This window comes from Anomaloglossus baeobatrachus, chromosome 3 (assembly GCF_048569485.1).
Source record: "Anomaloglossus baeobatrachus isolate aAnoBae1 chromosome 3, aAnoBae1.hap1, whole genome shotgun sequence".
In the NCBI taxonomy this organism is placed as follows: Eukaryota; Metazoa; Chordata; class Amphibia; order Anura; family Aromobatidae; genus Anomaloglossus; species Anomaloglossus baeobatrachus.
The window spans coordinates 298,676,015-298,703,075 of NC_134355.1; the positions used below are offsets into that span (position 1 = coordinate 298,676,015).

The 27,061-nt window shown below is 39.4% G+C and overlaps 1 protein-coding gene across 50 annotated transcripts in view; it reads left to right on the plus strand.

Annotated features, from left to right (window-relative positions):
• Nucleotides 1-27,061, plus strand: part of TRDN (triadin) — a 1,152,170-nt gene that overhangs the window by 40,361 nt on the left and 1,084,748 nt on the right. For all 50 annotated transcript variants that reach the window (XM_075339946.1, XM_075339974.1, XM_075339964.1 and 47 more), the window contains exon 2: nucleotides 23,961-24,170. In XM_075339946.1, coding sequence (XP_075196061.1) covers nucleotides 23,961-24,170 — 210 coding nt within the window. The remainder of the gene's footprint in view (nucleotides 1-23,960; nucleotides 24,171-27,061) is intronic.

A 27,061-nucleotide genomic window follows, 5' to 3' on the forward strand; every position in this document is an offset into this window, starting at 1 on the left:
AAGAACCTAGAATATAAGACACATTTTCAGTTCTTTCACACTTTTTTAAGTATTTCATTCCAAATGTTTTAATTCACAGTTGAGATGCCTTCAATGTGAATCTACAATTTTCAGAGTCCTGAAAATAAAGAAAACTCTTTGAATGAGAAGGTGTGTCCAAACGTTTGGTCTGTACTGTGTATATATAGGTGTTACTGTGTTAGGGTTTTACACAGCTCATGAATATGGTGGATTACATTGCAGCAAGTTGACTCATCCCTCCAGTAATACTACTGATAAATCATTGATTTTCTCAAAACTACAGCAAACAGCCCAGAAAAGTAACACCTTTAGGCTGGACTCACACGAGTGTATGGCATCCGATGGGACATGCTAATGATCCCCGCCTCAAGCTCTGCTGCGAGCATGCGCCGAGTGTCATGTGACTGTGACCCGATCTTGCAATCGGGTCACAGCTGTGAAGCTGAGGACGGGCGCTGCGGAGGAAAGGGAGGGGTTAATCCCCCCATCTCCTCGATTGTCAGCCTGTGTGTATATTGCACTGCACTGGGATAACAACCAAGTGCAGTCCGATGTTTCTCCCGCACCCCTTCACTTGAAAGGGTGCGAGGGATACGGCTCTCACAGAAAATCGCAGCATGTTGCGACTTTCTTTGCATCCGGAATCTGGATGAGAGAAAAGCTTACTAATTGCTCTCCCTCATTGACTAACATTGGTCAGAATGCAATGCGAGATTTGAGCTTGTGTGAGTGTGCCCTTAAAATCAGGATCTCTGTCTCTACATTACTCAACAGCTCTCAGATTAGGCAACAAAATCCTGGTGACAAATTCTCTTTTAAGGAGTTGTGCAACTCCCATTTTTGTAAGGAGCAGGCTCTGATATATATATATATATAGATATATATATATATATATATCTATATATATATATATTTATATATATATATATATATATATAGATATATATATATATATATCTATATATATATATAGATATATATATATATATATATAAAAAGGATATTTTTGAAAATTAACAAGGTAGCTCCAAAGCACATGATCAGGTCCTACTCACGATGTTCTTCCAAATTTTATTATTGTAAGACTTAGTGCCCATTGCTTTAACCCGTTCTAGACTTTTAACATGCTTCTTTTAAATCCTTTATCCCTTGGCTTATTAATAATTGTAATTTCCAAGTACCGTATATACATTTGCTAAGACTATAGTAGCTGCTAAGGAACCTTGCGTTTTAATTGCATCATAAATATTCATCTTTCTGATTAAATGATGATGCATTAATGTATACTTATCTAGCTTTACTTACCAGCACTTACTAAAATATTGCAGCAACTCAGCTCATTTCATATAATGGAAAAAGAAAGTAATACCAGAACGGCTGGTGATTAATTGCTCCACTAGGTCTGGCCCGACTTACAGAGCTCTCTGTGGTGTACCCAGAATATGTAAATAAGTGAAAGAAAATAAGAGAAGTCATTTGGTAAATTAAAATTCATATTACATTTTATTATTATTCAGTATCTACTCATGACCCCATTATCTAAATATTAATATAGCCAGATAAAAAGCTTAGATAAGTATGGAGCCAATATAGCAGCACTCATAATGGGTCTAAATGAAATCAGATATGGTTTAACAATGGCTGCCAGACAGAATAATACACAAGTACAGGAGAGTGCAGGATTGTGATGAAAGTATGGCTACTACTACTCATTTTAATTATAAATAACCATTCAGCATTTCATTGCTTTTAATACTTTTCTTGCCATATAGATGTGTCAAGAATGGACCTCTACATTATCAAAGCGAACCTATGAAAACTGCCGGCTCATTGTAAACTGTCTGCCCATCCAATATGCCTTTTCTCTACTTAGATCATTTGTATAAAAAAATCGTTACAAGGTACAAGGGTATAGGAACTTACAAACAACATTGATTTTTCTGCTCTGGTCCATCAGATTAAGTTTTCAAGGTCTTTTAAAAGTAATGGCAAAAAATTAGTCTAGGTCAGGAGGTCTGACTTCCGGGAACCCCATCAAACCTACAAATAAAAGGGCTGCTAAGACCATCAAGATAAGGAACCACTACTCAGACTGCATGGAGACAAATAAGAGGGGTAGATTAGGCAAGGCCACACATTACGTTCTTATGTGCTACTGATTTTGTGGGGTAATGTGTGGCCTTCTTTAATCACACCCCTCTTATTCGTCTCTATGAAGTCTGAGACGTGGTTCCCCATCTTGATTGTATTCATAATCTGGTGAGAGCGTTCCATCTCTTTACCTGTACAATTTGTTTCTTCTTCTATTTGCCGTTTAGTATATATATATATATATATATATATATATATATATATATATATATATATACATATATATTTATTTACGTATATATGAGCAACATTGTTTAACCCATTGCCCGGGATAAATTTGTACTATTATGTGATACAAGTTTTTTCATTATCATATATTATATATTAAGTTTTTTGGGGTTGTGTTCAATGTTTATCAGCCCTTTACCCAGTGTCGCTGTGATAACATGGTCTATTTCTGTTGGCACTTTATATGAGTGTGTTTGTGTAGGGGCCTCTTCCCCTTTCTAAGTTAATAGTAAAAGATAAGTTTTAGCTGTATTAACATGCTGCTTTTGACTAAATATTTTGAGTAATTCTTTATCGTTACTACTTCAGTTGTAATTTTCATTCTGCAATAAGCTGTATTTTTGTTACCATTTTGGGAGAAAGGATGAAAAACATGCAATAATTACAGTATTTTTTCACTTTTTTTAGGGTATTCACTATATATATGTTTAAGAGAAGTATTAAGATGGCCGACTTTTGGGCTTTTCTTTAGGCTGCTGACTATTATGGCAACCCATCAGCACTCTGAGATCATGCTAATGGGGTAACACAGGGTGTTTTACTCCACTTTTTTAGCTGGTTTATATAGCACTTAAGTGGTTAAACAGCCAAGATTTTCATTTTCTCTAATTCTGGCCATTACAGCGGGATGTTACTTGTTAGGTACATCCTGCACCTGTTACTGAAACAGGTAGAGATAACAATAAAAGCACAGCATTAATGACTGCACAAAGAGGAGCTATTATGGCGCAATGTGCTACCTGTATAGCTGTAGCCCCATAATGGTATTTCAAATGTCTCCAAAGGGTTAAATCAATGAAAGCTGACCTAGTTGGTTGTTATGGGCAATGAAGAAAATTTGATGTGGGCAAACTTTATTAACTAAAGGCAGATTTACACACAATGATATCACTAGCGATCTTATTAGCTATGTGACACGCCCAGATCGTTGTTACGATTTGCCGAGATCGCTCATAGGTCGTTTTGTAGCAGTCACATGTACACATCTCACAAACGACGCTACATCGTTCAGTGATATATTGTTTGACCAAGGCGGTCGTGTGGATGTTTTTCGTCATTGGCAGGGTGTCAAATTGTAGCAATATGTCTGCTGCATTCCAAACGACGAACAATATTTTGAAACTAAACAACGTGTCAACAATCAACAATTTTCACCCTATTTGTTATTGTTCGGAGTCGCAGGTAGGTGTCACACGCAATGACGTCGCTAACGATGACGGAAGTGCGTCACGAAAATCGTGACCCCGGCGATGTATCGGCAGATAAATCGTAGCGTGTAAAACGGCCTTTAATCCACTGGTAATTGATTCTATTGCAAATTGCATCATATGTATTTTGCCAGTCATCTATTGACATTAACACACAAATATTATAAGTTAACATTAATTTAATTTTTCAAAAAAAATACAAAAAAAAAAAAAACGTGCACAGAAAAAATCATCCGTCATACAGGGGGCATGAACACCTCATGTATTGACATAAATCAGAATATAGAGTAACGGCACATCATAAAAGAGCGTCACCATCTAAATGGCATAGTCATCAAAATACTGTACAGTAATGATGTGCAAACCTCAAAATTCAATACATAGAAAAGCAATGTAGCATACAGCCTAGGTACTGTAGTTAGCAAAGATACTAACCCCAGGATTATGACTAATTAGACCTGACGTGAGTTACGATAATTGCTTTTTCAAGGGAACTGTTGATGTCAGGTTAGACCTTGTATTTAACAAAGAAGTAACCAAGACACTTGAGTGAGGATAGCATCATATACATAACGTGTTCAACAAGCAGGAGTGCACAGTCTGGTGCTGTATAACCTAAGGCGTCATATACAGTACAATACAACTGGAAAATGTAATATGTTTAGATCAAATTTAACATCTATTTTGATGCCTACCTTAACCCCTTCACCCCCGAGTGATTTTCTGGTTTTTGTTTTTATTTTTTGCGCCCCTTCTTCCGAGGGCCATAACTTTCTTTTTGCTCAATCTTGCCATATGAGGGCTTGTTTTTTGAGGGAAAGTTGTACTCTTAAATGAAACCATGTATTTTACCATATAGTGTACTGGAAAACAGCAAAAAATATCCAAGTGTATAAAAATGACAAAAAAAATGCGATTGTGCGATTGTTTTTGAGTTATATTATTCATATTGTTCACTATATGGCAAAACTGATGTGCCATTGTGGTGCTTCAGGTTGAAATGAGTTCATAGATACAAAATATGCTTAGGTTTACTTCAGATGAGTGGTTAAAAAAATTCAGGAATTTGTCCCAAAAAGTGGCACGCTTTTTGCACAATTTTCCAAGACCTGTAGCATTCTCATTTTGTCGGGATATGAGGGTTACTGTCAGTTTTTTTGGAGTCTCGAGCTGATGTTTTTAATGATACCATTTTTGTGCAGATACTACGTTTTGATCATCTGTTATTGCATTTTGCGCAAAATTTGCGATGACCAAAAAACGTAATTTTTGCATTTTAATTTTTTTTCCGCTACACCACTTACTGGTCAGGTTAATTGATTTTATATTTTGATAGATCAGGCATTTCTGAACGGGGCGATACTAAATATGTGTATATATTTTATTTTTTTAACCGTTCAGTTTTCAATTGGGTGAATGGGGAGTGATTTGAACATTTAGGTCTTTTATTTTTTTTAATTTTTTAAAACATTTTTAACTTTTTAATCTGTTGTACTAGTCCCCGTAGGGGACCATAAGGATCAGCCATCTGATCGCTAATTTATTTCTGATGATCAGAGGTGAACAGCTCTGATCAGCAGGAATGCAGTGTTCCTGTTTGAGATGCTGCTCTGTCGGCTCTAACAGGAACTATGTCATGATAGCAACAGGAGTCCTCACATGTCAACCATCAGCTCCCTGTGATCATGTCATGGCGCCTCCGATGGTGGCGAGGAAAGGAAATTTCCCCGCCGCAGCCATTTTAATCACACTGTCACATTTTGGCAGTGTGATCTAAGGGGTTAACAGGCGCAGGTGGATTGTAGATCCACTCACGCCTATTAGCCACTCGTCTGCTGTTCAAATCAGCAGACATGTAAAGGGAACGCTGTCGGCTCACTGCAGTAGCTGGTGGTGACTTTCCCCTTCATGATTTATGACATAGTGGTATGTCCTTGGTTAGGAAGGGGTTAAAGGTTTTAAAAAATGTTTTTTGAAAAAAAACTTGATTGCGAGGAATCATAAAATGTGTGCCAGTGTGGGGACAAAATACTGGTGTAAATATACTTCAGTAAGAACCAAAAATAAACCAAAAATATCATACCGCATCCTAAATTTTAAAGAGCTTTCCAGTTTACCCTTTTTTCTTTAAATTGCACTATAATGATAATTCTTGCAGATTTTTTCATAGTTATGTTAATGGAATGCTGAAGAACTACTGAACTGATAGAATTCAGAGTGAAAAAGTAAAAGACTAGAGATATCAGGCAGCCATTCCATCTCCACCTTACACAAAAGGTTATTTACTTTGAGCATCCTAATAACTGCAGTAATATGGAAATTCACAAGTACTGATTCATAGTTAATAAATATAATTTTTCACTTTTCCATTTGATTGGAATTAAGGAGAACATTAAAATAATTGTATATATTAATATTTACTCTATTAACAGTTTTAAAGAGCAATCGGTTTATTTGTTGCAGAGTAGATTTCGTTTTCAGCTCTCCGTTTGGATTTCATATAGAAAATGTCAGGCTGAAATGTCCCAGGTGCATTGTTATGGAGCACATCTCCAAAATGTATTTAAGAATTAATTACCTATGATATGATAGGAATGGAATTAATTAGCTAATAGTGTAATGGTAACCTGATTACAAATTTCCCTGAATTTAACTGATTTAGGTAGAGTAAGCAATTAATAGGGCCACAATTGGTAATGATATGCAAAAAATGAAATAAGCAGAATGAAAATAATATTATGCAGATATAATCAGTAGTATTATCAGGAAGTCACTTAGGAAGTAAAACTAGAAAGAAAATGTAACTACTTTATGCTTGGAAGACGATGGTGACAAAAGTGTAAAGCCCACTATACACAATAGATCATTTTGCCAACAACTATCACTGCCAACTCAGTCATTCATAGGAGTATTAAGCTCAGTTGAGCACTCCTGAGTTCTCTAAGGCTACATGCACACGTTGAGCACTTGGTGTTTTTTTTTACCTCAGTATTTGTTGCCAAAACCAGGAGTAGAACAGAGGGAAAATATAATAGAAACACGAGCACTACTTCTGCAATTGAGAGACTCACATGCTCATTAATCTGTTGGCCAATATTAATAGGTTCAGCTAACATCAGCCAAATGTATATGGGTGCCTTAAGACCCCATACACACAACCATTCATTTTCCTACCCGACAAGGTATATGAGCCATTACTTGGTATGTTGGTATGTTTACAATTCTATACTGAAAGAAACCATAGGCCTATTTTGTTAAAGGAAACCTGTCAGATCCCCTATATACTCAGACCCACAAGTAGTTTGGTACACATAGATTTAATCCCTGCCTAACAGTCCCTTCATGTAGTAACATTCATAAACAGATATTGAGAAAATGTTTTTCTAAAAACCATTTATGAGATACTAATTAGGCCTGTGACTAGCCACATGGGCGTTAGTTCATCTAACTAGTTAGACCGCTTAGCATGTTATCACACCCTTGTGCACATGATAACATGCTTTACAACAACCAGCATCATCGGCAGTATGATACAAAGCTGCGCGTTTGCAAGGATTTGTAACTCTTAGCATTGAGCTTCTCTGATGTCGGGTGTATTCGTCCCATCGTCATAGAAGTTCACTGAACATAATCAAAAGTTGTCTACACTTCCGGTGATGTGCACTTCTCTGAAGCCGAGTGTATGCATCCAAGCTTCAGAGAGGTGTAGTGCGCATAATCGGAAGTGCGGACAACTTCTACTTCTGATCATACACAGTTAGCCTCTCTAAAGCCAAGACCAGAGTGATACGTAGGACCAGAAGTGTGGACAACTTCCTATCATGCAAAGAGAGGCTCTCTAATGCCAGGATACATACACACAGCATCAGAGAAGCTCAATGCTGAGAACTACAAAGTTGTGCGCATGCGCGGCTTTGTATCGTGCTGTTGATAATGCTGACTGCTGTAAAGCAGGTTATCATGAACACAGGGGTGTGATAGCATGCTAAGTGGGCCTACTAGTTGGGAGAACTAATGCTCTTGCAACTAGTCACAGGCCTAATTAGCATCTCATAAACGGTCGTTAGAAATTCTTTTTCTAAAGATCTCTTTATGTCTGCTATTACATGAAGGGACTCAGGCAGAGATTATAGATACAGTTAGGTCCAGAAATATTTGGACAGTGACACAATTTTCGCGAGTTGGGCTCTGCATGCCACCACATTGGATTTGAAATGAAACCTCTACAACAGAATTCAAGTGCAGATTGTAACATTTAATTTGAAGGTTTGAACAAAAATATCTGATAGAAATTGTAGGAATTGTACACATTTCTTTACAAACACTCCACATTTTAGGAGGTCAAAAGTAATTGGACAAATAAACCAAACCCAAACAAAATATTTTTATTTTCAATATTTTGTTGCGAATCCTTTGGAGGCAATCACTGCCTTAAGTCTGGAACCCATGGACATCACCAAACGCTGGGTTTCCTCCTTCTTAATGCTTTGCCAGGCCTTTACAGCCGCAGCCTTCAGGTCTTGCTTGTTTGTGGGTCTTTCCGTCTTAAGTCTGGATTTGAGCAAGTGAAATGCATGCTCAATTGGGTTAAGATCTGGTGATTGACTTGGCCATTGCAGAATGTTCCACTTTTTTGCACTCATGAACTCCTGGGTAGCTTTGGCTGTATGCTTGGGGTCATTGTCCATCTGTACTATGAAGCGCTGTCCGATCAACTTTGCGGCATTTGGCTAAATCTGGGCTGAAAGTATATCCCGGTACACTTCAGAATTCATTCGGCTACTCTTGTCTGCTGTTATGTCATCAATAAACACAAGTGACCCAGTGCCATTGAAAGCCATGCATGCCCATGCCATCACGTTGCCTCCACCATGTTTTACAGAGGATGTGGTGTGCCTTGGATCATGTGCCGTTCCCTTTCTTCTCCAAACTTTTTTCTTCCCATCATTCTGGTACAGGTTGATCTTTGTCTCATCTGTCCATAGAATACTTTTCCAGAACTGAGCTGGCTTCATGAGGTGTTTTTCAGCAAATTTAACTCTGGCCTGTCTATTTTTGGAATTGATGAATGGTTTGCATCTAGATGTGAACCCTTTGTATTTACTTTCATGGAGTCTTCTCTTTACTGTTGACTTAGAGACAGATACACCTACTTCACTGAGAGTGTTCTGGACTTCAGTTGATGTTGTGAACGGGTTCTTCTTCACCAAAGAAAGTATGCGGCGATCATCCACCACTGTTGTCATCCGTGGACGCCCAGGCCTTTTTGAGTTCCCAAGCTCACCAGTCAATTCCTTTTTTCTCAGAATGTACCCGACTGTTGATTTTGCTACTCCAAGCATGTCTGCTATCTCTCTGATGGATTTTTTTCTTTTTTTTCAGCCTCAGGATGTTCTGCTTCACCTCAATTGAGAGTTCCTTAGACCGCATGATGTCTGGTCACAGCAACAGCTTCCAAATGCAAAACCACACACCTGTAATCAACCCCAGACCTTTTAACTACTTCATTGATTATAGGTTAACGAGGGAGACGCCTTCAGAGTTAATTGCAGCCCTTAGAGTCCCTTGTCCAATTACTTTTGGTCCCTTGAAAAAGAGGAGGCTATGTTTTACAGAGCTATGATTCCTAAACCCTTTCTCCGATTTGGATGTGAAAACTCTCATATTGCAGCTGGGAGTGTGCACTTTCAGCCCATATTATATATATAATTGTATTTATGAACATGTTTTTGTAAACAGCTAAAATAACAAAACTTGTGTCACTGTCCAAATATTTCTGGACCTAACTGTATGTGCACAGAACTTCTCGTGATTCTGCATGCACAGTTGAGCTTTTCTCCCACACAATTTTGTTATCAATTCTTGAAATTATTGGTTTACTTTTTAAACATGTACTAGAAAAATAACTGCCATCTGATTGAGGGCTATAAACATAAGTCCCCTTTGTCCTGCCAGTTCACTATGTACTAGAGAGGCTAAAAAGATACCCAGGACTCTTGCCCAGAAACCATGTTGGCACTTTTTAATTGTCAGGTCAATCCCTTAAAGCCACATCCTATCTGCTTCTTCTGATTTGTAGGCCCAGCGCTACGCCCTTGTTGTGGCACAATGCATGCATGATTTTGTGCCAGGTCTACAAATCAGAACAGTAGCTAGGGAGTACAACAGGGAGGATAGAGTTCATAGGGCTTTGGCTCAGGACGAACACAAATTACCTATGTGGACCCTTGAACAGGGTCCGGTGAATCTTTTTGATCAAGTCTACAGTGTACTTGTGATGCATTGACTAGCATCATATCTTTTTCTAAGCTTTCATTAGATTATTTTTGTAGATATACTCGGTTTAAACAGATGATTATACAGGGATGAGAGAACCTTTATAAGTGCTGCTTATCTGTGCATGCACAAGCAGGCTGTCAAAGATTACATTCAAAGGAGGCTCTTTCTTGTGTCATGCTGTGATTGAAATGATCTGGTCCTTTTATAAGAAAGGAGTCTCCAGCAGCTTTATGTATGATGCAGTCCTCTGTCCCAACTCCTGTAGAACATGAAAATTCAGATGTTGCAATCCTTTCTTATGAAAAAGATGACAAGTGTTTTATGTCAATCAGTAGAATAATCTAACACTTCAAATAGTCCCACAACAGTTTGTGTATGCTAAGGCATACTGTACCATCCATTATACATTATTAAATTTAAACTGTTTATTTAGGTGCCTTTTCAGAATAAGCGACATGTGGAATAGCAATAGCTGGTCATTACATGACTATATTTTTACCAGATTTCCCCACTGCAAGCTCTTGCTATAAATTTACTGTCTCTGACCCAGTGAATGGAAACCTTCTGCTATGATGTCTCCCTTGCACTGCACACACAGAGATGGATTACTGTTATTCAGTAACACACAAACAGTTCCAGCATCAGGAAAGATATTTTACTGTCAAGGAGAAATTTCATAGTTCCGGACGCCTCCTTCATAACAGCGAATGTGTGCTAAAATCTCTGATTAACAGTTACTGAGTGCCGGCAAAGGAATTTAGACCAAACAAATATTCTGGTTTAAACCCTACTCAGTGAGAGCAGGTACACATGAGCGACGTACTCTTATTTTTACCAGCCTTTTATAGAACAATTAAAGGTTAATATTTTAGTAAAATTCTTAAGTATATGCCATTGGTTATATTAAAAAATATGCAAAAAGTCTGTGACGTGTATCTATTTTGGAATTTCCTCTGCAGCGCCTCCTATTTTCCGACTCCATTTCTTGCAATGTTTCATGTACGTAACATGTTCAGCCTTGAATTTGGACTTGCGCAGATAGCCAGTCATTCTTATCACATCTGCATTCCATTGCTTTGTATCAGTCTGGTTGCTTTGTATCAGTCTGCAGCTGGTGACCTTGACATGACGCATACTGTTTCTGATACCAACAGTAACCGGGGAACAAACTCTTCCTGATATAAGACATCAGCTGCAGGCTTTAAAACTCCATCTTGCTCCTCATATACAAAAAAAAGATTGATTATAAAAAGGTATATAGTGGTTATATAAAACATATAGAGAAACATACATATACAGTACAGACCAAAAGTTTGGACACACCTTCTCATCTCTAGAACAACTGCTAAGAGGAGACTTTGTGCAGCAGGCCTTCATGGTAAAATAGCTGCTAGGAAACCACTGCTAAGGACAGGCAACAAGCAGAAGAGACTTGTTTGGGCTAAAAAACACAAGAAATAGACATTAGACCAGTGGAAATCTGTGCTTTGGTCTGATGAGTCCAAATTTGAGGTCTTTGGATCCAACCACCGTGTCTTTGTAGAAAAGATGAACGGATGGACTTTACATGCCTGGTTCCCGCCGTGAAGCATGGAGGAGAAGGTGTGATGGTGTGGGGGTGTTATGCTGGTGACACTGTTGGGGATTTATTCAAAATTGAAGACATACAGAACCAGCACGCCTTCCACAGCATCTTGCAGTGGCGTGCCATTCCATCCGGTTTGCATTTAGTTGGACCATCATTTATTTTTCAACAAGACTATGACCCCAAACACACCTCCAGGCTGTGTAAGGGCTATTTGACTAAGAAGGAGAGTGATGGGGTGCTACACCAGATGACCTGGTCTCCACAGTCACCAGACCTGAACCCAATCGAGATGGTTTGGGGTGAGCTGGACCGAAGGGTGAAGGCAAAAGATCTAACAAGTGCTAAGCATCTCTGCCAACTCCTTCAAGACTGTTGGAAAACCATTTCCGGTGACTACCTCTTGAAGCTCATCAAGTAGTAATGAAAGCAAAAGGTGGCTACTTTGAAGAACCTAGAATATAAGACATATTTTAAGTTGTTTCACACTTTTTTAAGTATTCCATTTTACATGTTTTAATTCATGGTTTTGATGCCTTCAATGTGAATCTACAATTTTCAGAGTCCTGGAAATAAAGAAAACTCTTTGAATGTTTGAATGAGAAGGTGTTTCCAAACGTTTGTACTGTACTGTATATATATATATATATATATATATATATATATATATATATATATATATATATATATATATATATACATATATATATATATATATATATTGTACTCTCACAGTAGATAAGCATATAGAAAAATATTTTGTATTCTCACAATACCATACTAGTGAAATGTGTGGCTTTGAATCTAGCACTGAAGTGAAATACATTGACTGAAAACTGCAGTACAATCTGCTTGTGGCTGCTCACCTTCTTTATCTCTACTTTCCTCTCTATAAAGTTTATTAGACTTTGAAATCTGACATCATACAGTCCTGGCAATAAAGGCCCCGTCACACTAAGCAACATCGCTAGCAACATCGCTGGTAACGAACAACTTTTGTGACGTTGCTAGCGATGTTGCTGTGTGTGACATCCAGCAACAACCTGGCCCCTGCTGTGAGGTCGTTGGTTGTTGCTGAATGTCCTGGGCCATTTTTTAGTTGTTGCTGTCCTGCTGTGAAGCACAGATCGCTGTGTGTGACAGCGAGACAGCAACAACTAAATGTGCAGGCAGCAGGAGCCGGCTTCTGCGGAGGCTGGTAACTAATGTAAACATCGGGTAACCAAGAAGCCCTGTCCTTGGTTACCCGATATTTACCTTTGATACCAGCCTCCTCCGCTCTCACTGCCTGTGCTGCCGGCTCCTGCTCTGTGCACATGTAGCTGCAGCACACATCAGGCAATTAACCCGATGTGTGCTGTAACTAGGAGAGCAAGGAGCCAGCGCTCAGTGTGCGCTGCTCCCTGCTCTGTGCACATTTAGCTGCAGCACACATCGGGTTAATTAACCTGATGTGTGCTGTAACTAGGAGACTGGGGGCTGGTCACTGGTTGCTGGTGAGCTCACCAGCAACTCGTGTAGCCACGCTCCAGCGATCCCTGCCAGGTCAGGTTGCTGGTGGGATCGCTGGAGCGTCGCAGTGTGACAGCTCACCAGCAACCTCCTAGCAACTTACCAGCGATCCCTATCGTTGTTGGGATCGCTGGTAAGTTGCTTAGTGTGACTGGACCTTTAGTCTTTCCTTGATTAAGACTGATTAGAGCTCTTTTGTAGTGTTGATAAAGATATGGAGGAAGAGGGGAAAAGTTGCCCATAGGTAAAGAAAGAAGCTGATTTCTATGATAAGATATATTATATTCTTAGATTCCTCTATACTTTTAAAGAAGTGGTCCACTACACAGCATAGTGGCCACACATCGATGTAAAGCTCATAAAGAAGGCTTTTCTCAAACACCTTGTGTAGTCAGTTCAGACTCTGAGTGGCATAATTGCGGTCTGCTCACTCTCATCACATGACCCCCAGACCCGTGACCTCTGAGATCCGGTGATGTTACGTCAACATCAAGTTGACCCAACATCACAGAGGCAGCCCCAGTCTCTCTGAGTAACTGGACTGTGGGGGGGAGTTTCACCACTCATCACAGCCCAGTATCTCACACGCTCTCTCCTTCACTGCAGAGTGCCACAAGTTGGAGCGATGCTGGGCTGTGATGAGCGGTGAAATGCCGCCCACAGCTCAGTCACTCAGGGAGATGGGGGCCAGCCTCGGTGATGTGATTGGGATGAGTGGATCACAATAGCACCCCTCAGAGGCACAATTGACTACAAAAGGTATTTGAGAAAAGCCTTCTCTATCAGCATTACATCAATGTGTGGCCACTATTCTGTGTAGTGAACAACCCCTTTAAGTTATGTAAGGTTTCTTGTCATTACTGTGACCATTTATGAAAATTTGAAGTTATTTAAAAGAAGCTTGACAGCTTATTCATGCCGTCAAAACTACAGCATGAATTGGAGACTAGCTCCATTATTGCAGCCATGTATATTTTGCTCTGAAACAATTCAGCATTCCAGAGAATATATGGCTTTAAAAGCCTTTGGTACTATTATAAACCAGCAGAATTATCCATATATTCCTTTCCACTTGTGATGAGTGAGCATGCTTTGTACTGCTCGATACTCGACCGAGTATCCTGATGCTCCAGCTAAATGCTAAAGTCCCCATTCTGTTACCTGCCCTGACATCACCCGGCAACTTCCGTTCCATATGCCCCGCCCAAATGTTTCCCCAGGTAGAAGTAACTGTGCGGTTAGTTACTCTGAAGTCCCCATTCTAGAAAATAAATCTCTCGTTTCCGGAATTAACTCTTGAGCAGAACTAACTGCACAGTTACTTGGGCCAAACGGGAACATTTGGATGGTGAACAAAAAATGGAAGCTTCCAGGTGATGCCAGCTGCACACTGAATAATAGGGACTGTAGTGGCCTGGGAGCAGGACACTTTTGTGCTAGCTCATAAGTAATTTCTACTAGTGCAATATTATAATTTTGGGCATAGAGGTCAAATGTGATCTAATAATATTAAATAATTTCAGCACAAAAAAAAGAATGAAGAAATATTGAGGAATATTGTCTTGCAAATAATTCTTGAATCACCACTGCATCTACACGGCCACTCGGCTTACAGACATACCTTGATAAAAGCTCTCTAGAGCCGAATCGTTGGTTTTTCTGTTTTCACAAGTAAATAATGAAGAATTCATATTATTTGCAAGACAGTATTCCTCCATTTTTCTTCATTCTTTTTGTGTGCAAAGCTATTTGCTGATATTGGAGTCTTCCATCTACCCTGTTGTTTTATCAGATTGCTTCCATATCAGAAGTGAATGGGCATAAAATGGCCATAAAGTCAAACAGTATTTAATAAAAAAAAAATCTTAATATTTAAGTGCTTACATCAAAGTTGTTAAAATATAATAGAATTTAATGGGAACCCATGAGATCATTCAAGCAACTAGAATTACAAACAACCCCTGGCAAAAATTCTGGACTCACCTGGCTCAGAGGATGTTCATTCAGTTGTTTACTTTTGTTTAAGAAAAGCAGACATGGAACCAAACTAAAGTCATTTCAAATGTCAACTTTCTGGCTTTAAGAAACACTAAAAAAAATTCACGAAAACACAATGTTCTAACCAGTAATGGTTACTTTTCAAGACTAAACAGGGGGAAAAAATTATGGAATCACTCAATTATGAGGAAAAAATTATGAAATCACCCTGTAAATTTTAATTTCCAAAACTAACACCTGCATCAAATAAGATCTGCTCATTAGTCTGAATCTAAAAAGGAGTGATCACACCTTGGAGAGCTATTGCACCAAGTGGACTTGCATGAATCATGGCTCCAACATGAGAGATGTCAATAGAAACAAAGGAGAGGATTATCTAACTCTTAAAAGAGGGTAAATCATCACGCAATGTTGCAAAAGATGTTGGTTGTTCACAGTCAGCTGTCTAAAATCTGGACCAAATACAAATAACGTGGAAAGGTTGTTAAAGGCAAACATACTGATAGACCAAGGAAGACATCAAAGCGTCAAGACAGGAAACTTAAAGCAATATGTCTCCAAAACAGGAAATGCGCAACAAAACAATTGAGGAACGAATGGGAGGAAACTGGAGTCAATGTCTGTGACCAAACTATAAGAAACCGCCTAAAGGAAATAGGATTTACCTACAGAAAAAGCTAAACAAAAGCCATCATTAACACCTAAACAGAAAAAAACAAGTTTACAATGAACTAAGGAAAAGCAATCATTGACTGTGGATGACTGGATGAAAGTCATATTCAATGATGAATCGTGAATCTGCATTGGGCAAGGTGATGATGCTGTAACTTTTGTTTGGTGTCATTCCAATGAGATTTATAAAGATGACTGCCTGAAGAGAACATGTAAATTTCCACAGTCATTGATGATATCGGGCTGAATGTCAGGTAAAGGCACTGGGGAGATGGCTGTCATTACATCTTCAATAAATGCCCTACTTTACATTGAAATTGTGGACACTTTTCTTATCCCATCAATTGAAAGGATGTTTGTGGATGATAAAATAATTTATCAAGATGATAATGCATGCTGCAATAGAGCAAAAACTGTGAAAATATTCCTTGAAAGGAGACACATGAGGTCAATGACATAGCCTGCAAATAGTCCGGATCTCAATCCAATTGAAAATCTTTGGTGAAAGTAGAAGAAAATGGTCCATGACAAGGCTCAAACCTGAAATGCTGATCTGGCAACAGTAATCAGAGAAAGTTGGAGCCAGATTGATGAAGAGTACTGTTTGTCACGCATAAAGTCCAAGCCTCAGATACTGCAAGCTGTTATAAAAGCGAGAGGTGGTGCAACAAAATACTAGTGATGTAATGGAGTGTTCTTTTGTTTGTTTGTTTTTCATGATTCCATAATTTTTTCCTCATAATTGAGTGATTCCATAATTTTTTCCACCTGTTTGGTCTTGAAAAGCAACCGTTACCGGCTAGCACATTATGTTTTCATGATATTTTTAGTGTTTCTTAAAGCCAGAAAGTTGACATTTGAAATGACTTTAGTTTTGTGCCATGTCTGTGATCTGCTTTTTTAAAACAAAAGTAAACAACTGAAGGAACATCCTCAGAGCCAGGTGAGTCCATAATTTTTGCCGCGGTTTTATATGCTTGAAATGTGGGAGACAGCAACTGACTCAAGCGTTACGTTATTCAGACATGAATCATCTAACAGGTTCTCTTTTAATTTAATGTTATTCAAATTTCTATAATTTAGAAACATTGAAAGATGACCAGAATCCTAGCTGTAATTAATGCGGGAGACCTTTAAAAATCAAAATATTTTACACCGTTCAGAATGACTGTTCAAACCAAGTGCAGACACTCAGTGCAACATAGTGTGACCAAACATTTGAGTCCACCTTCCAATCTGCTTGTTTTCCCTCTCTTTACTTATTGGGCTCCATGAAGCCAGAACTGTCAATCAAAGAGATGGGGAGGGTGAAGATGGACATCATACTCCAGGGGAGGATTCCTTGCCTGTGGAGGGGGCGGAGGGGGCTCAAGAGTTGAGCTCCCTTCACTCAAAACAGATACCTTATATATTACATAATATTACATAGCTTGCATTTGTCTCTTCCAGCCACGTCAAGACCCGTGTTCCACTAGTCATTCCCGTAAGTGCCTCCGTCAATCTATTGCAGCAGCATTTAAATGGAACGTGCGTCAGTGCTCATTTATGCCAGCACTCATCAACTCCCTGGGATTTAATTGTGGTGGTGTCAAAAACACTCAGTATAGTCTGATCCTGAAGTCAAACAACTTTTCATCTGCCCCCTGCTGTTTACTAACTTACTGAATCTATTTTTTTTTTTCATTTTTTACAATGAAAACACAAAGGTATAAATGTGAGTTGTAGAAACAAAATGTAAGAACATATTTGAATCCAGGTTCATTTCTAATGTGTTACATTTTTCATCTTAAATATTTTAGAGTACAAAAAAATGAAAGTGAAAGTGGTTATAGCCTTTAAGAGCAGAATGTTTCAAAGAAGAATTTTTCTATAGCTTTTATGGAGTTTCATATGGAATAATCTTTCTTAAATCTATATGAAAGTTATTAGTTTTCAAACAGCATATATGATGAGCAGTGATGAGGGAGTGTGCTCACCCCTGCTCGTTACTTGATCAGCAATCGGAGTTTATAAATGCTTAAATTTCCTTTTGACTTCCATTATACTCAAGACGCGCCCAAATACCCGGTTGCTCGATCAAGAAATGAGCAGCGGTGAGCATGCTTCCCCATCACTAATAATCAACACATATTGTATATTATGTGATGTAACATTATTTGTGCTAAAATTTTGATTTATATAATACATTATAAGATTTTCACTTACCCACAAAGTTCTACATAATTCTGAACCTCATCTCAGTCTACCACACTAACCATGCTCCCTGTTCCGCTGATGATCTAACACTAACATCCTCAATAATCGGAAGTTCCTACTCCTGTGTACAAAACATCTTATGCTGCACCAGTTTTCTGGAATGCGGCACCCCAAACAATATTGTTATTTCCTAGTATGCACAGTTTCAAATGTGCCCCAAAACAGATTTCTTTAGCCAGGCCTATTACCGCAGCTCAGTAATCTAACTATTCTCTCTTCTCCCTTCCATGCACTTAGTAGCACTCTGTATCTGTACCTGTACAGAAATTGTCTGTTGACCAGTTCATACAGCGCTATGTGAATGCCCCATCTATTGTATTGATGGCTAGGCCTTACATGACAAGCAGTTTTTACCACCTACCTTTTGTGTCTCCCCTAGTTCCTCATAAGCTTACAAGCAGGGCTCTCACTCCTTTTGGTATGTGTTGTACTCTGTGTTACACGTTAAAGTCTTATCTGGTTTCTACATATGTTACCTATGAATTGTAAACTGCTGTGGGATATGTTGGTGCTGTAGAAATAAAAATTATTATGATACTTTAAGTGACAGATGTTACATGTGCTTTATACTGCCCTCCTTTTATTGAGCATAGATGTTCCAGTATATAATAAAAATATTTATTCCCTTATGTAGCACCATTAATTCCACAGCACTTTACATACATCAGCATCACTGTGCCCATTTGGGCTCACAATCTAAATTCCTTATCAGTCTTTGGAGTGTGAGAGAAAACCGGAGTACCTGGAGGAAACCCATGCAAATACGGGTAGAACATACTAACTACTACTACTAACATGCAGATGTTGTCCTTGGTGGGATTTGAGCCCAGAACCCCAGTGGTGCATGAGTGCAGTGCTAACCACTGAGCCAACGTGCTGCTCAAAATAAACAATACCATAATTTTACTAGTCATTAAATGCCAATCAAAGTTATTTTTTCAATTAATTTAAAGTGGTTTTCCTACAATTAGGTGTTACCACTAGTACTTAGTGTTCGTAATGTTGAGTGAAAACTATGTTGCTCAATTGCTCTTTACTCGAGTTATGCAGGTCAGATGCTTGGATGGGCTCAACTCAAGTAATGATTATAATGGAAGTCAATTATTGGCCAATTCGTCTCTCCACCCACATACAGCCAGCCATAAACAAAGCATTTCCGGTGGAGGCAGGGGAAATTTGTTTTTAGATATTACCTCCAAAAAAGACCCTATTCCATCTTTCTCCGGAAATGCTCTATTTATGGTTAGCTGTATGTGCGCAGAGAGCCGACCTGCCCAACCTTTAATTTCCATAGCACTTGACCAGGTCGACTCGAGTAACGAGCACTTGATCATCGTAGTGTTCACTCATCAGTTTGAGTACTGAGCACCAAGCATTGTACTGCTTGCCCATCACTAATTGTCCCCTATCCACAGGATAAGTGATAAGTGATAAGCAACAAAGGTTCCACCACTGGGTGTCCCACTAATCACAAGTACATGAATTAGCAGCAAAGTCTGCAGTGAAAATATGAACATCTGAATGATGTATCCTAAAGGGATAATATATTTGGGAGTTTTTTCAATCTTCCCTATACAGTCATATGAAAAAGTTTGGGCACCCCTATTAATGTTAACCTTTTCTGTTTATAACAATTTGGGGTTTTGCAACAGCTATTTCAGTTTCATATATCTAAATACTGATGGACTGAGTAATATTTCTGGATTGAAATGAGGTTTATTGTACTAACAGAAAATGTGCAATCCGCATTTAAACAAAATTTGACCGGTGCAAAAGTATGAGCACCCTTATCAATTTCTTGATTTGAACACTCCTAACTACTTTTTACTGACTTACTAAAGCACTAAATTGGTTTTGTAACCTCATTGAGCTTTGAACTTCATAGGCAGGTGTATCCAATCATGAGAAAAGGTATTTAAGGTGGCCACTTGCAAGTTGTTCTCCTATTTGAATCTCCTATGAAGAGTGGCATCATGGGCTCCTCAAAACAACTCTCAAATGATCTGAAAACAAAGATTATTCAACATAGTTGTTCAGGGGAAGGATACAAAAAGTTGTCTCAGAGATTTAAACTGTCAGTTTCCACTGTAACAGAGACAATAGTAGATAAGGGTCTCTATACCGCGCCAATGATCACAAGTCTGGATGTCGGATTGATGTGGCTTTATTGCAGCACCGGTCTACGCGTTTCAGAAGCTCTGCTCCCTTCCTCAGGACCATAGAAACAACATGATGTTGTTTCTATGGTCCTGAGGAAGGGAGCAGAGCTCCTGAAACGCGTAGACCGGTGCTGCAATAAAGCCACATCAATCCGACATCCAGACTTGTGATCATTGGCGCGGTATAGAAACCCTTTTCTACTATTATCTCTGTTATCAGCCTCCCTGGGTTGCCGCTGCCTGGATCCATTTCTAAATGCGATTATAGTAGTTGTGACTTTCACAACTACAGTTGGTGAGTATTATTGCTCCCCTTTTCTATTGCCCTGTGCCTATAAGGGTAAGACCCTATTGCGCTTTATTTTTCCACAGCTCTTCTTCTCAGTTTCCACTGTAAGGAACATAGTAAGGAAATGGAAGTTTTTGTACAATTCTTGTTTAGCCCAGAAGCGGCAGGCCAAGAAAAATATCAGAAAGGCAGAGAAGAATGGTGAGAACAGTCAAGGACAATCCACAGACCACCTCCAAAGACCTGCAGCTTCATCTTGCTGCAGATGGTGTCAATGTGCATCGGTCAACAATACAGTGCACGTTGCACAAGGAGAAGCTGTATGGGAGAGTGATGCAAAAGAAGCCGTTTCTGCAAGCACGCCACAAACAGAGTCGCCTGAGGTATGCAAAAGCACATTTGGACAGGCCAGTTACATTTTGGAAGAAGGTCCTGTGGACTGATGAAACAAAGATTGAGTTGTTTGGTCATACAAAAAGGCGTTATGCATGGAGGCAAAAAACACGGCATTCCAAGAAAAGCACTTGCTACCCACAGTAAAATTTGGTGGAGGTTCCATCATGCTTTGGGGCTGTGTGGCCAATGCCGGCACCGGGAATCTTGTTAAAGTTGAGGGTCGCATGGATTCAACTCAGTATCAGCAGATCCTTGACAATAATGTGCAAGAATCAGTGACGAAGTTGAAGTTACGCAGGGGATGGATATTTCAGCAAGACAATGATCCAAAACACCACTCCAAATATACTCAGGCATTCATGCAGAGGAACAATTACAATGTTCTGGAATGGCCATCCCAGTCCCCAGACCTGAATATCATTGAAAATCTGTGGGATGATTTGAAGCGTTCTGTCCATGCTCGGCGACCATCAAACTTAACTGAACTGGAATTGTTTTGTAAACAGGAATGGTCAAATATACCTTCATCCAGAATCCAGGAACTCATTAAAAGCTACAGGAAGTGACTAGAAGCTGTTATTTTTGCAAAAGGAGGATCTACAAAATATTAATGTCACTTTTATGTTGAGGTGCCCATACTTTTGCACCGGTCAAATTTTGTTTAAATGCGGATTGCACATTTTCTGTTAGTACAATAAACCTCATTTCAATCCAGAAATATTACTCAGTTCATCAGTTATTAGATATATGAAACTGAAATAGCTGTTGCAAAAACCCAAATTGTTATAAAGAAAAAAGGTTAACATTAATAGGGGTGCCCAAACTTTTTCATATGACTGTAAATAATGAGGTGAAGGCAAGATAGCAATGCCTTGTATTACATATGAAAATAAATTGTAAATGAATGGTAAAATCTGATCAAATTAACACATAAAATAAACAAACTGTTACATATGCTAAGTATTCTATACATCATCAAGCCCTAATTTCTTGTCAAACGAATATTTGTCATACACACGTCTGGTTTCCCTTTGGGTTGATTGTTGGCAGTTTAGCATTTTGCAATCACAACTGTTCATGTTAGCACCCAGCCCATAAATCTGTCTCGCAGTACAGTACTTTGGGTTCATTACGGATTCAAAAGACAAGATTTTCAACTACACAGAAATAGATTCCGACATGTAGGAGGATTGTGACAAAACAAGAAGCAATTAAGCAAAAAGATTAAACTGTAAAGCATTTTCATTACAGAGTCTTGGCAAGGAGTCTACATAGGGATAAGGCAAAAAGTTACAAGCATAAAATATTTATTTATAAAAAGTCTAATTATTTGGATTACATATCTTGTTTACAGCCCATGTATATCCCTATTTGTGGAACTGGCATCGAGCCGAATAATATTTATTTAATGATTTTGAGTAAGAACATTCCATTTTGACTATTTTGCATCAGAGAGAACTAGTAAATTTACTAAGAAATATGTTGTATTTTCAAATGATACTTGTGCCAAAAATGTTATCAATGCCCAAGTGTTCTGTCATTATAAGTAATGTTTGTGTTTTAAGGTATATGTACACAGATGTACAGTACCAGCATCAATTTAACATTTAATTCTTTTGGAGTGCTTTACATTTTATTGTCATTTTCAATTTTGATGTCCTAACCATTCGTTTTATTTATAACTGGTTGGTCAACCTTATAATCTATTGCCGTCTGTAAACATTCAAAGTACTTGCAGTGAAAGAGTTTCTTCTCCATTAATATTCAATAATAGAGATGTCACTGGGGGGACACGAATATATAGTACATAGTACATAGTACATAAGTAATGCATACAAGAAGTATGATTAAAAGCTGTTTCATGTAAAGCCCCCTCAAAAGACAAGAGGCGTTCCCACCACCTAGAGAAAGAAAGGTTCAATCTCTAAATAAGAAAGGCTTTCTTTTGCCTCCATCTTGTTCCAGTCACTACACTAGCTGCCCATCAGCTACAGAATACAATATAAACTTATATATCTCACCCACAGTTCTGCACCATCCTATATCTCATCTCTGTCTATCATCCTACCCACCTCTTATGTTCTGACAATGATCTTAGACTAACATCCTCCATAATATGAAGCTCACACCTTCGACTCCAAGACTGCTCTACTGCTGTGCCAGTTTTCTGGCATGCACTACCCCAAAGGATGCAACTGTTATCCAGCCCTCAAGTTTTTAAGCGTGCATTAAAAACACATCTCTTCAGACAAGCTTATCTTCATAACTTACCAACCTAACTCTCTCCTGTCCCACTGTCTAAATGCTATTCATCATAACCTACTCCCTCCTATTTCTGTCCTCACATCATTCATACAACCAATAGAACGTAAGGTCACCTAATAGGTTACTGTCTAATGACTGGCTCATTCATCTTTATATGAAATCAATAATTTACCATAACGATGGCCGGACCAGATACTACAAACACGCTTTACCTTTTGCGTTCCACTCTTTCCCCATAGATTGTAAGCTTTCGAGCAGGGCCCTTATTCCTACTGTAGCATCTGAACTATGTGCTATTTTGTTTTGTTTTTGTCTGCACAAGCCCCCACCTCATTGTAAGGTGCTGCGGAAAATGTTGGCGCTATATAAATAAACTTTATTATTATTATAATAATTATTATTATTATTATTATTTTCTGTAAGGCCAGGTTTACATGACCGTATTTTTGGTCAGAGTGCTGTTCATGAAAAAAATCAGATAGCACTCGGACCAATGTTATTCAGAGGGTCAGTGTAGATGACCACTTTGTTTCGCTGATAGAATCTGTGTGGGAAAAAAAAATCACATACGAATTGGAAGAGACTCACCCAATCAAATCTATGGGTGCAAAAAAATGGATGCCACAATATGGCACCCGATTGGTATGGATACATTACAATTCTGTAACATAGGGACCTGCAAATCACTAATAACTCCTGCAGTTAAAAACGGATTTCACACAGATGACAAATGTGAATAAAATTGTCTTACTTGTCTGGATGAAAATCGGATTTTTATACGCTTGTGTGACCTTAGCCTAACAACTATTAATCTTTGGAATAATCTTCCCCAGGATGTTGATGGAGATCACACTTTAATTACTGTCATTGCTTCTTTTTAAAATTCTCATGTTGAAACAAGTCATGTCTTAAGTCACTCACATGTGTCTTGTGTCTCACAGGTCGTTCCTCTACCACAACAACAACGGTTTTAGATGGTAAAAATGGAACTGTCCACAAACCAACATTAAAGTTGACAAAATCAGTCTCACAAGACCTGAAGACAACTTTCAGCTCCCCAGCTGCATGGATCCTCGTGGTTGCCCTCATAGTGACGTGGTCTGCAGTTGCCATTGTAATTTTCGACTTAGTGGATTATAAAAACTTTGCAGGTAGGTTTACATGTTGACATACAGTTTAATAATAACAGTTTTTAAAAAGTTAAAAAGGAAAAATGGTGAAAAAAACATATGTATTAGGCCTCTTTCATACGTTCGTGAAAAACCACGCACGTTTTTCACGGACGTGTCAGAGGTGCGTTTTGCCCTCCGTGAACTGTGTTTATGGCCTATGTGTGTTCTCCGTGTGTTATCCGTGATAACACACGGAGAACGGGAACTTTCTGTTCACCTGTCCCTGGCGTCGCTGTCCGTGGTGCTGATATTCGGTCTCCGGTCCTGCCGACTCCCTGCTGCTGCAGCTTCCAGCCCGCAGTGAAGTGAATATTCAATGAGCATCAGAGTGCTGAGAAGGAAAAATCAGGGCACTACTCAGTCCGTGGAATATTTTCAGGCATAGGCCAATGTTCACACAGAGCGTTTTACCGCCGTATTCACCGCTACTTGACAGAAAGGCTTGGCAGAAAAAATATGCTGACAACAGCTACGTGGTGCTCATTCAAAAAGAAGTAGAACAATCCAAGATATATGTATATAAGAAATGAAAAAGCACTCACCGATCTTTGCTGTGCAGTAGAAAAGTGCTTAATCACATGTGGAGGTTACATGCTGTGGCAAGCGGGAAGGGAGTAGGACGTCAATGAGCATAATAAGCGGTGGTCGGAAGCAAGTGACAGCAGCGGCAGAGACAGGAGGGCTGGAGAAGGTGAGTAAAGTTTTGTTTTTTTCTCAAACACGTGTTTTTTTTCGGCGCATGTCACACGGAACACCTCCGTGTGCTCCGTTTGCGCTCCGTGTGACACCCGTAATGCCGGTGAAAAACGGACATGTTGACGTGTAGAGCACACGGACACATGTATGCTCCACACGTACACACGGTCCATAGCAGAACACGCACGTAAGCGCAGACTATTGATTTTTAATGGGTCTACGTGTGCCTGTGTCTCCGGTACATGAGGAAAAGGACCAAACACGTACCGGAGACAAGGATGTGTGAAAGAGGACTTAAATAAACAATGTTTTCTATGTGTATCTGTACTAAATGTTCTCTGAGGCACAAGTATCCTGGTGGAAAACCATAGCAATAAGTGGACAATGCAGATTTTCTAGAACTTTTCCTATTAATTGCTAGTTGATAAGTGGCTATAGACTACTTCTTTCTTAGCTTGTCTTCTGCTCATAAGCATGAAATATGACAAAATAAGAATCTAGACCCATCTGCTGACTCCTCTGCTGTTCTAGCTCTATCATTGCTTTGCTCCTCACCAATCTTTATTTATATGGCTACACCAGTTGTGTCATCCATGCTCATTTGAATTTTACCACATTACATGCCTTTGGCGAAACTTTTGCTATATCAGTAAACTTTTTTACAGTCGCTTTAACTACTGTCCTTTTGCAGCTCTCATATGTGTCAACTAGTGATGAGCGAGTACTAAAAAGCTCGGGTGCTCGAGGCTCGGGCCGAGCATCCCAAGATACTCGTGTACTCGGCCCGAGCACCGAGCCCAATGTTATCCTATGGGAGACCCGAGTATTTTTGTGAAATGACCCCCGGCAGCATGTAGAAACCCTAAAAATGTCACAAAAGTCTCAGAAGAGTGCTCAAATGACATGGCAACAGCATGGGGAAGACCCCTTAAAGCATTTATCACTCAAAAGTCACAGCTGTGAACAATTTTGTCCGAGTTTTACGCCATTTTTACGGACTCACCAGAAAACCTTCCAAAATGACACCAAAATGAATTTTCATGGCGGAAATGTTAAGGGCACATACCCAATAGTGAGATAGAGCTGGTGTATGTTACTTTTGGAGATTAATAATACATGAAAGATTTTACGTTAAACATTGTGTGGCACTCCGATGTCCAAAACGCACGTTTTGTGCTTTTTACTAGCGATGTCGGTCATTTTTTTTTTCATTCTATCTCCCGTCAGTCGGTCTCGCTCTGTCTGTCTCTCTCTGTCTTGTCTGTCCCCCTCTCACAGTCTGTCGGTCATTCTCCCCCCTCTCTCTTACTTACCGTTCCCCGATCACTGCCGCGGCGCTGCACGGCTGTTCACTAAACTCCGGCGGCTTTTCCTCTTTTGAAAAAGCCGGCCGCTCATTAATCAATCTCGTATTCTCTGCTTTCCTGCTTTTCGGCGCCTATGATTGGTTGCAGTGAGACATGCCCCCACACTGAGTGACAGCTGTCTCACTGCACCCAATCACAGCAGCCGGTGGGCGTGTGTATACTGTGCAGTGAAATAAATAATTAAATAATTAAAAAAAATTTAAAAAAACGGCGTGCGGTCCCCCCAATTTTAATGCCAGCCAGATAAAGCCATACGGCTGAAGGCTGGTATTCTCAGGATGGGGAGCTCCACGTTATGGGGAGCCCCCCACCCTAACAATATCAGTCAGCAGCCGCCCAGAATTGCCGCATACATTATATGCGACAGTTCTGGGGCTGTACCCGGCTCTTCCCGATTTACGTTAGTGCGTTGGCAAATCGGGGTAATAAGGAGTTAATGGCAGCCCATAGCTGCCACTAAATCCTAGATTAATCATGTCAGGCGTCTCCCCGAGATTCCTTCCATGATTAATCTGTAAGTGACAGTAAAAAAACACACACACCCGAAAAATCCTTTATTAGAAATAAAAAACACTAACAAAGTCCCTCATTACCAATTTATTAACCCCGACAAACCCTCCATGTCCGGCGTACTCCACAGTCCTCCAGCGTCGCATCCAGCTCTGCTGCATGGAGGTGACAGGAGCTGCAGAATACACCGCCGCTCCGGTCACCTCCATCAGCTGCTGACTGATATTGTTAGGGTGGGGGGCTCCCCATAACGTGGGGCTCCCCATCCTGAGAATACCAGCCTTCAGCTGTATGGCT